Source organism: Scyliorhinus canicula, chromosome 18 (assembly GCF_902713615.1).
Source record: "Scyliorhinus canicula chromosome 18, sScyCan1.1, whole genome shotgun sequence".
NCBI lineage: Eukaryota > Metazoa > Chordata > Chondrichthyes > Carcharhiniformes > Scyliorhinidae > Scyliorhinus > Scyliorhinus canicula.
In genome coordinates this window covers 16,521,870-16,537,222 of record NC_052163.1, presented here as the reverse complement: position 1 = coordinate 16,537,222, position 15,353 = coordinate 16,521,870, and the positions used below count along the sequence as shown (strand labels likewise).

General features: G+C 51.6%; 1 protein-coding gene across 1 annotated transcript in view; it reads left to right on the top strand.

Moving 5' to 3' along the window:
* Positions 1-15,353, top strand: part of LOC119953684 (dynein heavy chain 17, axonemal-like) — an 821,504-nt gene that overhangs the window by 116,557 nt on the left and 689,594 nt on the right. The window contains 1 exon segment of the mRNA XM_038778213.1: positions 11,842-11,995. Within this exon segment, the coding sequence (XP_038634141.1) occupies positions 11,842-11,995 (154 nt within the window).

Below are 15,353 nucleotides of genomic sequence, written 5' to 3'. Positions count from 1 at the left end.
ATGAACTCCAATTGGCTTTATTGGTTGGCCAATTGGAGTATGAGCTCCCTCAATGATAGCTCATTGAGGGGGCCCATATAATCACCTGTGTATGCTTTGTGAGCCAGTCTTAAGTTGACTGGACTGCTAGCAGCACTGTTTGTAGCTGCTCCTGTAATATCGTTATTGTTAATAAAATATTGTGTGTTGACGGAAACTTCCTGCCCCCCTCCCCGTGGATTACTACAGTTGATTATCAGTAAAAAACCCCATCTGGTTCAACTAATGTCCCTTTATGGAAGGAGATCTTGTCATCCTTACCTGGTCTGGGCTACATGTGACTCCAGACCACAGCAAGATGGTTTCACTCTTAAACAACATCTGAAATGGTCTAGCAAATCACTCAGTTGTATTCAACCGTCATAAAAACATAAAAAAGAAATGAAACCGGATGGACCACCTGGCATCGATCCAGGCACCGGACACGGACCTGAAAAGTCCTCCTTACTAACATCTGGGGGCTGTGCCAAATTTGGGAGAGCAATGTTCTAGACACCACTATCACCATTCCTGTGTATGTCCTGTCTCATGGGCAGAACAGATTCAGCAGAAATGGCAGCACAGTGGTACACAGTCGGAGGGAGTTGCCCTGGGAGTCCTCAAGATTGACCTCATAGTATCTCCTCATAATTAATACCATCCATACCAGGTAGCATCCTGGTAAACCTTTTCTGTACTCTCTCCAAAGCTTCCACAATATTCCAAATGTGGCTTAACCAACATTCTATATAACTGTAACATAATTTTCGAGCTTTTATACTCGATGCCATATGCTTTCTTTACCACCATTCCATCTGTGCTACCACTTTTAAATGATCTGAGGACCTGCATACCCAGATCTCTCTGTGTTTCTATGCTCCTGATGGCTCTGCCATTTATTTTATAGCTCCCACCTGAATTTGATCTACCAAAATGCATCACCTCGCATTTGTCCGGGTTAAATTCCATGTGCCATTTCTCTGCCCAATTTTGCAGCCTATCTATATCCTGTTGTATTCTCTGCCAATCTTCATCACTATCCGCAACTTCTGCAATCTTAGTATCATCCACAAACTTGCTAATCAGACTCGCTATGTTTTCTTCCAAGTCATTTATATATATTACAAAGAGCAAAGGTCCCAGTACTGATCCCTGCAGAACACCACAAGTTACAGACCACCATTCGGAAATACACCCTTCCACTGCTACCCTCTGTCTTCTATGGCCAAGACAGTTTTGAATCTATCCAGCTAGTTTACCCCTGACCCGATGTGATTTCATCTTTTGCACCAGCCTGCCATGAGGGACCTTATCAAATGCTTTTCTAATGTCCATGTAGGCAACATCCACAGCACTTCCCTTGGCAATCATTTTTGTCACCTCCTCAGAAAACTCAATTAAATTAGTGAGACATGACCTCGCTCGTACAAAACCATGCTGTCTGTCGCTAATAAGACCATTCACTTCCAAAAGTGCATAGATCCTATCTCTTTTCCAACAATTTCACTATCACTACCATCAGGGGCTGGTTTAGCTCACTCTGCTAAATCGCTGGCTTTTAAAGCAGACTAAGCAGGCCAGCAGCACGGTTTGATTCCCGTACCAGCCTCCCCGGACAGGTGCCGGAATGTGGCGACTAGGGGCTTTTCACAGTAACTTCATTGAAGCCTACTCGTGACAATAAGCGATTTTCATTTCATTTCATTTCATTTCAAGCTCATTGGCCTATAATTACCCAGGTTATCCTTAAATAACGGTACAACATTGGCTATCCTCCAATCCTCTGGGATCTCACCTATGGCCAACGAGGGCACAAAGAATTCTGTTAGAGGCCAAGCGATTTCATCTCTTGTCTCCCTCAGTAATCTGGGATAGATGCCATTTGTCTACCTTAATACTTTTTAACGCGCCTAACACTTTCTTCCTCATAATAACGACCTGTTCAAAAGTGTTTAATATCACTCTTGAGACACCACTAATCAACTTGTCCTTCTTCTTTGTGAATACCGATGCAAAATACTCATTAAGGATCTCACCTACTTCCTTTGATTCCACACATAATTTCCCTCCTTTGTTCTTGAGTGGACCAACTCTTTCTCAAGCTACCCTTTTGTTCCTAATATACGTATAAAATACCTTGGGATTCTCCTTAATCCTGTCTGCCAAGGACATTTTGTGACCCTTTTTGCCCTCCTAACTCCCTGCTTGAGCTCTTTTCTATTTTCGTTGTATTCTTCAAGTGCTGCATCTGTTTTTAGTTGCCTGTACCTCATGTATGCAACTTTTTTCTTTTTGACAAGATTCACAGTTTCCCTGGTCATCTATTGTTCCTGAATCAGCACAGAGGCACAGGTGGATAGCACTATGGCTTCACAGCACCAGAGTCCCAGGTTCGATTCCCGCTGGGTCACTGTGCGGAGTTTGCACGTTCTCCCCGTGTCTGCGTGGGTTTCCTCTGGGTGCTCCAGTTTCCTCCCATAGTCCAAAGACGTGCAGGTTAGGTGGATTGGCTATGATAAATTGCCCTTAGTGACCAAAAAGGTTAGGAGGGGTTATTGGGAACGGGGATAGGATGGAAGTGAGGGCTTATGTGGGTCGGTGCAGACTCGATGGGCCAAATGGCCTGCTCCTGCACTGTATGTTCTACGTTCTAATCCTGTCTCTCCTGTCCTTCCTTTTTACCGGCACATGCCTGTCCTGCACTCCCATCAATTGGTCCTTCAAAGACTCCCACATGCCAAATGTGCATTTACCTTCAAACAGCCTCTCCTAACCAACAGCCTCCAAATCCTGCCAAATCCTGCATTCCCCAATTTCGCACCTTAACCGCGGGACTGCACTCATCCAATATGCAATATGGAGTGCCTTCAGTCATTGATATCATGTAGAGTGAATCAAATTGGTGGAAGACTGGTGTTTGTGATGTGGTGGACCTGAGCAGGCCGAGATGGATCATCCACTTGGTAATTCTGACTAAAGATGACTGCAAATGCTTTGTGAGTAAGGCTCAGTTTGAAACACTCTCTCATTCCACACATCATTGAAATGAGTTCCATGCCATCTCCCACATTGCATTCAATACAGAATTAGGATGCTGAATCAAGAACTCCATTGTTTAATAATAATAATCTTTATTGCCACAAGTAGGCTTACATTAACACTGCAATGAAGTTACAGTGAAAAGCCCCTTGTCACCACATTCCAGCACCTGTTCGGGTACACTGAATGTCCAAATGACCTAACTGCACATCTTTGGGGACTTGTGGGAGGAAACCGAAGCACCCGGATGAAACCCACACAGATACAGGGAGAACATACAGACTCCGCACATACAGTGGCCTAAGCCGGGAATTGAACCTGGGACGAAAGGGAAAATGCTGGAAAACCTCAGCAAGTCTGGCAGCATCTGTAGGGAGAGAATAGAGCTAACGTTTCGAGTCCGATGACTCTTTGCCAAAGCTAACAGACAGTGAAAGTGGGAAATATTTATAATGTGGAGTGAGAATGAAAGATGAGTCATAGCCACGTTATAGACTTGAAACGTTAGCTCTTTTCTCTCCCTACAGATGCTGCCAGACTTGCTGAGACTTTCCAGCATTTTCCCTTTCGTTTCAGATTACTACATCTGCAGTAATTTGCTTTTAATTGAACCCGGCACCCTACCGCTGTGAAGCAACAGTGCTAACCACTGTGCTACCATGCCAATGTTATCATTATTACATAAAATTCATTGACCATTGAAATAGTACAATAAATGTGAAACACTATGCAATGCTTCTTAAATGGACTGGTTTTAAAGTCTACATAAAGAATAGAACAACAGGGACTTCCGGTTGCGGCACGTTCGACAGCTCCCGCTAGAAACGGACTTTGGGGCTTTTTTCAGGGCCCCCAGCGGTGCTTTATCGACGATTCCCGACGTGGGAAGGGGTCTGCAGTAGATCCCCAGGGTTCTATGGTCCGGACCAGGAGTGGGGCGAGCAGAAAAGCGGTGGCAGCGCATCTGGAAAAGCGGGGGAAGGAAAACAAAATGGCTGCCGGCGGAGCCCTCAAGGAGTGGAGGCAGTGGGCGCAGGAGCAGCAGGAGACTCTTTGGCGCTGCTTTCAGGAGCTTAAGGTGGAGCTGCTGGAGTCGCTGACAGCCCAGGGGGCCGCAATCCGGGAGCTGCAGCAGCAGGCCTCCGAAATGGAGGATGAGGCCGCGGCCCTCACGGGGAAGGTGGAGATGCACGAGGCGCTCCATAAAAAGCGGCAGGAGTGGTTCGAGGAGATGGACAACCGGTCGAGGCGGAAAAATGTACGGATCCTGAGCCTCACGGAGGGGCTGGAAGGGTCGGACCTGGCGGCCTATGTGGTCGTTTTGTTGAACTCGCTGATGGGAGCTGGGTCCTTCCAAGGGCCCCTGGAGCTGGAGGGGGCCCACAGAATACTGGCCAGGAGGCCCAAGACGAATGAGCCGCCGCGGGCGGTGCTAGTGCGGTTCCACCGGTTCGTTGACCGGGAGTGCATGCTTCGGTGGGCCAAGAAGGAGCGGAGCAGCAAGTGGGAGAACACGGTGATGCGGATCTATCAGGACTGGAGTGCGGAGGTGGCTAAACGGAGGGCCAGGTACAACCGGACGAAGGCGGTGCTCCACAGACAGAGTGTGAAGTTTGGAATGTTGCAGCCGGTGCATCTGTGGGTCACCTACAAGGACCGTCACCATTATTTTGAGTCCCCGGAGGAGGCGTGGGCCTTTGTGCAGGCCGAGAAATTGGACTCAAACTGAGGGTCAGGGATGGGGGTTTTGTATGTAAATGTAACTGTCTAATTTTTTGGAGGGGGGGTTCTCTGTTTCATGCAGGATGTGTGTTGGCTTTAGGTGGGTGGGGCGATGTCTTTATGTCTTTTTGTATGGGTCTGGTGGACGGGTTCGGGCATGGAGGTAAACTGGGAGTGCGGGGAGCTGGTGGTGGGGACCGGCAATGGGAGTTGCCTTAGAGGAGGCGGGGTTGGGCAGGGCGAAAGCGCGGGCTATCCTCGTGTTTCCTGCGCTGCGGGATGATGGGGGCGGGATCGGGGCTGAGAAGCGCGGGCCTTTGCTGGTTTTTATTTTCCCGCGCAAGAGCGGGGGGGGGGGGGGGGGGGGGGGGGGGGGGGGGGGGGGGGGGAGGCTGCTGATGGGCACGGAGGAGGAGGAGTAGCCCCACGTGGGGAGGGGTCGGAGGTGTGGGCGGGAGTCGCCGGGGTCAGCAGAAGTTAGCTGGCTCACGGGAGTGCTATGGAGGGAGGGGGTGGGCGGCTAGGAGGGGTCCTAGCCTGGGGAGGGGGGGTACCGGGTTGCTGCTGAAATGGGCAGGAAGGAGCTGGAGTATGCAGGGGGTGCTGTGGGGGGGGAGTTGCCGCCGTGGGGAACGGGCCGAGCGGAGGGCGCTGGCCAGTGGCGGGCAGGGGATGGGTTATGGCTAGTCGGCAGAGGAGGGGGGTAGGGAGCCCTCTGATCCGGCTGATAACGTGGAATGTGAGGGGGCTGAACGGGCCAGTCAAGCGGGCCCGGGTGTTTTACTTGAAGGGGCTGAAGGCGGATGTGGCCATGCCCCAAGAGACGCACCTGAAGGTGGCGGACCAGGTTCGACTGAGGAAGGGATGGGTGGGCCAAGTATTTAATTCAGGGCTGGATGAGAAGAATCGGGGGTTGCGATCCTGATGGGAAAGAGGGTGTCGTTTGAGGCGTCAAATGTGGTGGCTGACAGTGGCGGGAGGTATGTGATGGTGAGTGGTAAGCTGCAGGGGGAGCGGGTGGTGCTGGTGAATGTTTACGCCCCAAACTGGGACGATGAGGGGTTTATGCGGTGCATGTTGGGCCGCATTCTGAATCTGGAGGCGGGGGGCCAGATCATGGGGGGGGACTTCAACACGGTGCTGGATCCCCCATTGGATCGATCCATGTCCCGGACGGGTAGGAGGCCGGCGGCGGCTAAGGTGTTGAGAGGGTTTATGGATCAGATGGGAGGGGTGGATCCCTGGAGGTTTGCGAGGCCAAGGGCCAGGGTGTACTCATTTTTCTCCCATGTGCATAAGGCCTATTCCAGGATCGATTTTTTTTGTCCTGAGCAGGGGGCTGGTCTCGAGGGTGGAGGATGCCGAATACTCTGCCACAGCCATTTCGGATCATGCCCCGCACTGGGTGGACCTCGGGCTGGGGGAGGAGAGGGATCAGCGTCCGCTCTGGCGCTTGGAGGTGGGGCTGCTGGCAGACGAGGAGGTGGGCGGGAGGGTTCGGGGGTGTATCGAGAGGTACCTTGAGGCCAATGATAACGGGGAGGTCCGAGTGGGGACGGTCTGGGAGGCGTTGAAGGCGGTGATTAGATTTCATAGAATTTACAGTGCAGAAGGAGGCCATTCAGCCCATCGAGTCTGCACCGGCTCTTGGAATGAGCACCCTACCCAAGCCCATACCTCCACCCTATCCCCATAACCCAGTAACCCCACCTAACACTAAGGGCAATTTGGACCCTGAGGGCAATTTAGCCTGGCCAATTCACCTAACCTGCACATCTTTGGACTGTGGGAGGAAACCGGAGCACCCGGAGGAAACCCACGCACACACGGGGAGAACGTGCAGACTCCACACAGACAGTGACCCAAGCCGGGATTCGAACCTGGGACCCTGGAGCTTGGACCCGGAAGCATTTATGCTAACCACTATGCTACCGTTCTGTGGGAGTTTATTTCCATCCGAACCCATAGGGAGAGGGGAGAGCAGAGAGAGAGGGAGAGATTGGTGGGGGAGATGGTGAGGGTGGACAGGAGATATGCAGAGGCTCCGGAGGAGGGATTGCTGGGGGAGCAGCGTAGCCTTCAGGCCAGGTTCGATCTACTGACCACCAGAAAGGCGGAAGCTCAGTGGAGGAAAGCACAGGGAGCGGTGTATGAATACAGGGAGAAGGCGAGTAGGATGCTGGCACACCAGCTCCGAAAGCGAGACGCGGCCAGGGAGATTGGGGGAGTGAAGGATAGAGATGGGAATGTGGTGCGGAGGGGGGTAGACGTTAATGGGGTCTTTAGGAACTTTTATGGGGAATTGTACTGGTCTGAACCCCCGGTGGAGAGGGGGGGTGGAATGGGGCGCTTCTTGGACAAGCTGCGATTACCGAAGGTGGAGGCGGGGCAGGTGGAGGGACTGGGGGCGCTGATTGAGATGGAGGAGCTGGTCACTGGGATTGGCAGCATGCAGTCGGGGAAGGCGCCGGGGCCGGATGGGTTTCTGGACGAATTTTATAAAATGTATGCGGACCTGTTGGGCCCCTTGTTGGTTCGGACCTTTAACGAGGCAAGGGAGCTGGGGGCTTTGCCCCCAACTATGTCGCGGGCGCTGATTTCCTTGATCCTTAAGCGGGACAAGGACTCCCTGCAGTGTGGGTCAAATAGGCCGATCTCGCTGCTAAATGTAGACGCCAAGCTGTTGGCGAAGATCTTAGCTACAAGGATAGAGGACTGTGTGCCGGGGGTCATCACGAGGACCAGACGGGGTTTGTAAAGGGAAGGCTGTTGAATACCAACATATGAAGGCTTCTGAATGTCATTATGATGCCGGCTGTGGAAGGGGAGGCGGAGATAGTGGTGGCATTAGACGCGGAGAAGGCCTTTGATAGGGTTGAATGGGGGTATCTGTGGGAGGTGTTGGAAAGGTTTGGGTTTGGGGAGGGGCTTGTCCGTTGGTTGAGGCTGCTCTATGAGGCCCGAATGGCGAGTGTAGCCACGAATAGGTGGAGGTTGGAGTACTTTCGGCTGTGCCGGGGGATGAGACAGGGGTGTCCCCTGTCCCCCTTGCTCTTTGTGTTGGCAATTGAGCCCCTGGCTATGGCGCTGAGCGAGTCGGGGAACTGGAGGGGCCTGGTGCGGGGTGGGGAGGAGCATCGTGTGTCGCTTTATGCGGACGACCTGTTGCAGTATGTGGCGGACCTGGTGGGGGGAATGCCGGAGGTGATGAAGCTTCTCAGCGAATTTGGGGGCTTTTCTAGGTATAAGCTCAACCTGGGTAAGAGCGAGCTGTTCGTTGTGCACCCGGGGGATCAGGAGGAGGGGATTGGTAGGCTCCCATTGAAGCAGGCAGGTAGGAGCTTTAGGTACCTGGGAGTCCAGGTGGCTAGGAGCTGGGGGGGCCCAGCACAAGCGTAACCTCACAAGGCTGGTGGAGCAAATGGAGGAGGAGTTTAAAAGGTGGGATATGTTACCGCTGGCGCGGAGGGTGCGGTCCGTCAAGATGACGGTGCTCCCGAGGTTTCTGTTCCTGTTCCATTGCCTCCCCATCCTTATCCCGAAGGCCTTTTTTAGGAGGGTCAACAGGAGCATCATGGGGTTTGTATGGGCACACGGGACCCTGAGGGTGAGAAGGGTGTTTTTGGAGCGGGGCAGGGATAGGGGGGCTGGCGCTGCCCAACCTGTGTGGGTATTACTGGGCTGCCAACGCAGCAATGGTGCGTAAGTGGATAATGGACAGGGAGGGGGCTGCATGAACAGGATGGAGATGGCATCCTGTGTGAATACGAGCCTGGAGGCACTGGTAACGGCGCAGTTGCCGCTCCCTCCAACGAGGTATACTACGAGCCCGGTGGTGGTGGCTGCCCTGAAAATTTGGGGGCAATGGAGACGGAATAGGGGGGAGGTGGGAGGCTCGATGGAGTCCCCCGATACGGGGGAACCACCGGTTTTGTCCTGGGGAGCGTCGATGGGGGGTTTCTTAGCTGGCACAGGGCAGGTATTAGGAGGTTGAGGGACCTGTTTGTAGATGGGAGGTTTGCGAGCCTGGTTGAGTTGGAGGGGAAGTTTGGGCTCCCCCCGGGGAACATGTTTAGGTACATGCAAGGTTATGGCGTTTGCCAGACGGCAGGTGGGCGGGGTTCCCTGTGTTGCCCCCGCGGGAGGGTTCAGGAACAGGGGTGCGCTCGGGTGTGTGGGTTGGAGGGGGGAGGATTTTGGATGTGTACCACGTCATGCAGGAGGTGCATGAGGCCTCGGTGGAGGAGCTGAAGGGTAAATGGGAAGAGGAGCTGGGTGAGGAGATTGAGGAGGGGACGTCGGCGGATGTCCTGGAAAGGGTGAACTCCTCCTCTTCTTGCGCGAGGCTTAGCCTCATACAGTTCAAAGTGCTGCATAGGGCTCATATGACCGGGACGAGGATAAGCAGGTTCTTTGGGGGCGAGGATAGGTGTACTAGGTTCTCGGGGAGCCCAGCGAACCATGCCCATATGTTCTGGGCATTCCCAGCATTGGGGGACTTTTGGAAGGGTGTAGCAAGGACGGTGTCAAAGGTGGTAGGATCCAGGGTTGAGCCAGGTTGGGGACTCGCGATATTTGGGGTAGCAGCGGAGCCGGGAGTGCAGGAGGCAAAAGAGGCCGGTGTTCTGGCCTTTGCGTCCCTAGTTGCCCGGCGTAGGATCTTGCTTCAGTGGAAGGATGCGAGGCCCCCAAGCGTGGAGGCCTGGATCAATGACATGGCGGGGTTCATTAAGTTGGAGAGGGTGAAATTCGCCCTGAGAGGGTCGGTGCAAGGTTTCTTCAGTCAGTGGCAGCCTTTCCTGGACTTCCTGGTGGAACGGTAGGGAAATAGGCCGGCAGTAGCAGCAACCCGGGTGGGGTGGGTGGGGGGGGGGGGGTGGGGGGGGGGGTGTTTGGTTGGGTGGGAGGGAGAATTGTGTACATGGGTTTGTTGGATGGGGCGGGTGTTATCTCTTTCCCTTTTGTTGTTTTCTTTTTCCTGTGGGGGTGGTTCTTGTTTTTGGTGTTTTACTATGGTTGTTGGTTAATATTGTTTTGTTGTTATATTTTGTGAAAATCTTAATAAAAATTATTTTTAAAAAAAAAAGAATAGAACAACAAAACCATTTAACACAATTATTCATTCCAAGATGCTTTCACCCTCACCAGGGCATTATCAAACAAAGTATGATACCGAGCTGCATATGAACATACTAGGTCTCAAAACCAAAAGCTTGGTCAAAGATGTAAGTTTTAAGAAGTATCTTAAAGGTAGACATTGAGATAGATGGACTGAGAGGAGGGAAATCCAGAGGTTCGGGCACAGGTAACTGAAGGGTTGGCATCCTTGGATCAATTTGATTTGAAAAGCACAAATAGGCCACCATTTAGAGGAGCGCCAGATGTCTCAGTGTTTAAGCTGGAAGAGATTACAGATGTAGAGAGGGGCAAAGTCACAGAGAACTTGAAGGAAAATTGAGAACTTGAAGGAAAATCAAAATGCTTCTTGATCAGGAGCCATTGTTTCAGCGAGCACGCGGGTTATAGAGGATTGGACATGCTGCGGGTTAATAATAATCTTTAGTAGTGTCACAAGTAGGCTTACATTAACACTGCAATAAAGTTACTGTGAAAACCCCCTAGTCGCCACAATTGGCGCGTGAATTCAGAATGTCCAATTCCCCTAACAAGCACGTCTTTCGAGACTTGTGGGAGGAAACCGGAGCATCCCGATGAAAGCCACATAGACATGGGGAGAACATGCAGACTCTGCATAGACAGTGACCCAATCTGGGAATCGAACCCAGGTCCAAGGCCTAAGCAATCGAGTTTTGGATGACCTCAAATTTATGGAGGATAGAATGTGGAAAAAACAGCCAGGAGTGTCTTGGAGTCCGGAGGAATTGAATGCATGGATGAGCATTCAGCAACAGGTGAGCTGAGACAGGGTAAAGCCCAGTGATGTCATGGACGTGGAAGAATAGGGTCTTAGAAAGGGCACGTAAGGGGCAGCATGATGGTACAATGGTTTAGCTCTGGATCACTGTCCATGTGGATTTTGCACATCTCCCCCATGTTTTGCGTGGGTTTTCGCCCCCACAACTCAAGATGTGCAGGGTAGGTGGATTTGTCATGCTATATTGCCTCTTAATTGGAAAAAAATGAATTGGTACTTCTAAATTTATTTTTTAAAAGAAAGAAAAAGGGCACGTATATGAGGTCAGAAGATCATCACAGGATCAAATGTGACACTAATGTTGTAAATAGGCTGGCTAATCTCAGACTGTTGCCAGGTGAGAGGTGGAGTTGAAGCTGGGGAATGAAGTTTGGAGCGACGGCTGAAAACGGTTGCTACTGTCTTCCCAATGTTTAATTGGAGAAAATCTCTGCTCATCCAGTACTGAGTTCAGATAAGCAGTCTGCTAACTTAGCAACAATGAAGGAGTTGAGGGAGGTGGTGATGAGGTAGTGCTGGGGGTTATCGGCATACATGTGAAAACTGACAAATGCAAAATTATTGCTCTATGCTACATTCTGCACAGTATTACAGTTGAAAGGGAAATGAACTTAAGCTGAAGGATGTCGAGTTTCATGGAGCAACAGAGCTAAATGAAGAAGAGAATGAGTGAAAGATTGTAACGACCGGATTTCATCAGTATTTTCTGCCACTGACTGCTACCGAAGCTGGTGTGGATGCAGATCAAAATTTGAGGAGGGGTGTTCAGGCCGCCACCAGAAACCCATTGGAACTGCCACCCAGCAATGCATATAAGGAATTAGTAGTGGTGGTGAAGGGTGTCGGTGGAATTGGAAATGTCCATAATGGGGTAGGAGAATGCTGAGGTTCAGAATGTATTCGTGACACTGTAGACATGAGTATAGAAAAATACAGTTCATCATGTTCCATCTAATGGTAGATCTGAGAAGCTGCTAGCCTGACTGTGTCACATAAAGATGATGGTAATATATTATAAATAGTTTTAAATAGTTAACGAACATCATAGATTTGAATGATTGTCATGTGAATTGAATATCATAAAATGATATCAAATTTTTTTTGTTTTATACAGGAGATATTTCCACTACTGTTGAGTTCTTAAAGCTCGAAAAAATTGAAGTAGGTGGCGTTAGAGGGAATCTCCTTGGCCAAATGGTGCAGCAGATCTATATGGAGTTTTTAGAAGTTATTAAAATCTTTGCTGAATGCAAATACAATGCTTTGGATATAGCAGACCATGTAAGGAAAATTATCTAACAGAGTAACATAAATACTGTTGTAAAAGTATTAAAAATTGTTCTGTAAAATAGTAAAAGCAATAGCAATTATTAATCCTAAAATGTTTCATAGGTGTGTCAAAATTGAAAGGTAAAGACTGAACAGGCGAAAGGGTTTGGGTGACCACCAGGCAGAGGAGAGTCAGGCAGGTAGCGCAAGAGACTCCTGTGGCTGTCGCCTTTCTAAAATATATACTGTTTTAGATACTGTTGGAGGGGACAAATTCTCAGGAGATTACCGGCAAAAAAACCAAGTCCATGGCACCATGCTGCACAAGAAGGGAGGAGGAAAGAATGGCAGGGCTATAGCACAGGGGATTCAATAGTAAGGGGGACCGATAGGAATTCTGTGGCCGGAAAAGAGACTCCGGATGGTGTGTGCCTCCTTGGTGCCAGGGTCAAGGATGTATCAGAGTGGGTGCAGGGATTCTGAAGGGGGAGGGTGAACAGCCTGTTGTAGTACATATCGTCCCAAAGATATAGGTAAAAAAAGGATGTGGTCCCATAAGCAGAATATAGAGTTAGGATGTAAATTAAAAGTAGGTCCTTAAAGATAGTAATCCTAGGATTACTATCAAAGCCAACTGTTAGCAAGAGTAACAATAACAGGATATACCAGATGGATACGTGGCTGGAGAACTTGTGTCAGAGCGAGGGATTCAGCATTCCTGGGAACTTGGGACTGTTTCTGGGGAAGTTGGAAACGATACAAGCAGGGCAGGTTGCAGCACACTGGACTAAATGCTGGCTTTTAAAGGAGACCAGGCAGGCTAGCAGCACGGGTTCATTTCCCGTACCAGCCTCCCCGAACAGGCGCCGGAATGTGGCGACTAGGGGCTTTTCACAGTAACTTCAGTGAAGCCTACTCGTGACAATAAGCGATTTTCATTTCATTTCATCTGGACAGGACTGGGGACCAATATCCTCGCAGGGGTGTTTGCTAATGCTGTTGGGCAGGGCCGGCTCAAGGCACCGGCAACCTCGGGCAGATCGCCAGGAGCGCCATGTGCTAGGGGGCGCCAGACACTGGTCCCCCGCGCATGCGCAGTTGGGCCGGTGCCAACCAGCGCATGCGCGGTGGCCGCCCTCCCCCAGGGCGGCCCCCGCCCCCCCGCTCGGTCCGCTCCCCCCGCCCCCTCCTCGGGTCCCCGCCCCCTCCTCGGGTCCGCCCCACCCTCGGGTCACGCCGCCCCAGCCCCGCCCTCGGTTCCACCCCCACGCCCCGCCCTCGGGTCCGCCCCCCCCCTCGGGTCCGCCCCCCAGGCCCCCATTCGCGTCTGCCCCCCTCGGGTCCGCCCCCTTCGGGTCCTCCCCCCCCCCCGGGTCCGCCCCCCTCGGGTCCGCCCCCCTCGGGTCCGCCCCCCCCCGTCCCCCCCTCGGTCCCAGCACCCCCCTTCGGGTCCGCCCCCCCCTGCCCCCTCCTCGGGTCCGCCCCCCCAGGCCCCATTCGGGTCCGCCCCCCCCCCCTCGGGTCCCGCCCCCCCCTTCGGGTCCTCCCCCCCCCGGGTCCGCCCCCTCGGGTCCGCCCCCCCCCCCCCGTCCCCCCCTCGGGTCCGCCCCCTCCTCGGGTCCGCCCCCCCCCGCCCTTCCCCTCGGGTCCGCCCCCCCCCCCCTCGGGTCCGCCCCCCGACCCCCCTCCGGGTTCCGCCCCCCCCGCCCCTCCTCGGCCCCGTCCCTTCCCGCCCCTCCTCGGCCCCGCCCTCCCGCCCCTCCTCGTCCCCCCCCTCCTCGTCCCCGCCCCTCTTCGGCCCCGCCCCCTCCTCGGCCCCGCCCCCCTCCTCGCCCCCCCCCCCCATGGCCCCGCCCCCCCCCCTCGGCCCCCCCCCATGCCCCCCCCCCCAAGGGCGCCGAAGTTCAGCTTGCCCGGGGCGCCAGCAACCCTAGGGCCGGCGCTGGCTGTTGGGAAGGGTTTAAGCTAGAATGGCAGGGGGATGGGAACCTGAACGGGGAGACAGAGGCGGATGAAACAAAGATAGAAGCAAGAGACAGAAATGTAAAGACAAAGTGAAAGGCAGAGAAAACAAAGGCGTAAAACAAATGGGCCCAGAATTCAAATTAAAGCTAAGATGACCAACATGGTTAAAACGACAAGTGCATGGTGGCATGGTGTCACAGTGATTAGCACTGCTGCCTCATGGTGCCAAGACCCGGGTTCGATCCTGGCCCTGGGTCACTGTCCACGTAGAGTTTGCACAGTCTCCCTGTGTCTGCATGGGTCCACAACCCAAAGATATGCAAGGTAGGTGGATTGGCCACACTAAATTGCCCCTTAATTTCAAAAACATTTTAAACACTAATAAAAAAATAGAAAGACAAGTGTAAAGGCATTGTGTCTTAATTCATGGTGCATTCGCAATAAGGTAGGTGAATTAACAGCTCAAAGAGATATAAACAGTTATGATACAGCTGCAATTGCAGAGACATGGCTGTAGGATTACCAAGGATGGGAACAGAAGTTCCAGGTGTAAACATTACTTCGGAAGGGCAGACAAAAAGGGCAAGGAGATGGGATACCATTTTCTGTAAAGGAGGAAGTCAATGCAATAGCAAGGAAGGATATTGGCTCAGAAAATTGAGTGGGGATAGGAAAACAAAGAGGCAGAAAACATTGAGGGTTGTCAATAGGCTCCCCAAACAGTAATGGAGATATAAGGGAAGGTATGAACAAGAATCAGAGACGCATGCAATAAGGGTAACGATTGTAATCATAGGTGAAGTTAATTTTCACATGGATTGAAAAAACTAACTAGCAATAGTATGGTGGAGGAAGAGTTCCTGGAGTTTGTGCACGATGGTTTTTTAGAACAACATGTTTGAGGAACCAAACAGAAAAGCTATTCTAGATTGCGTACTGTGCAATTGGAAAGGATTAAATTAACAATCTTTTTGTGCAGGGTCGTTTGGGAAGATAATTTGATAGAAGTCTTCATTAAGTCGAAGAGTGAAGTAGTCCGCGTCCGAAGCAAGGTCCTGAATCTTAATAAAGGGAACAATGAGAATATGAGAGGAGGATTGGCAAAGATAGATTGGGTAACCTTCCTAAAGAGGTTGACGGTAAATAGGCAATGGTTCATATTAAAGACGTGTACATGAATTACAACAATTATTCATTTCTGTCTGGAGCAAAAATAGAAGAGCTTACAAAGGAAATTAGGGATAATATTAACTCCAACGAAGAAATATATAAAATTGCCAGCAAAAATCAGCAACCCTGCGGATTAGGAGCATTTTAGAATTCAGCAAATGAGGACAAAAAATTGTGAACAAGAGAGAGAAAATAGATTGAGTGTATCATTGCAGGGAACATACAAACTGATCGC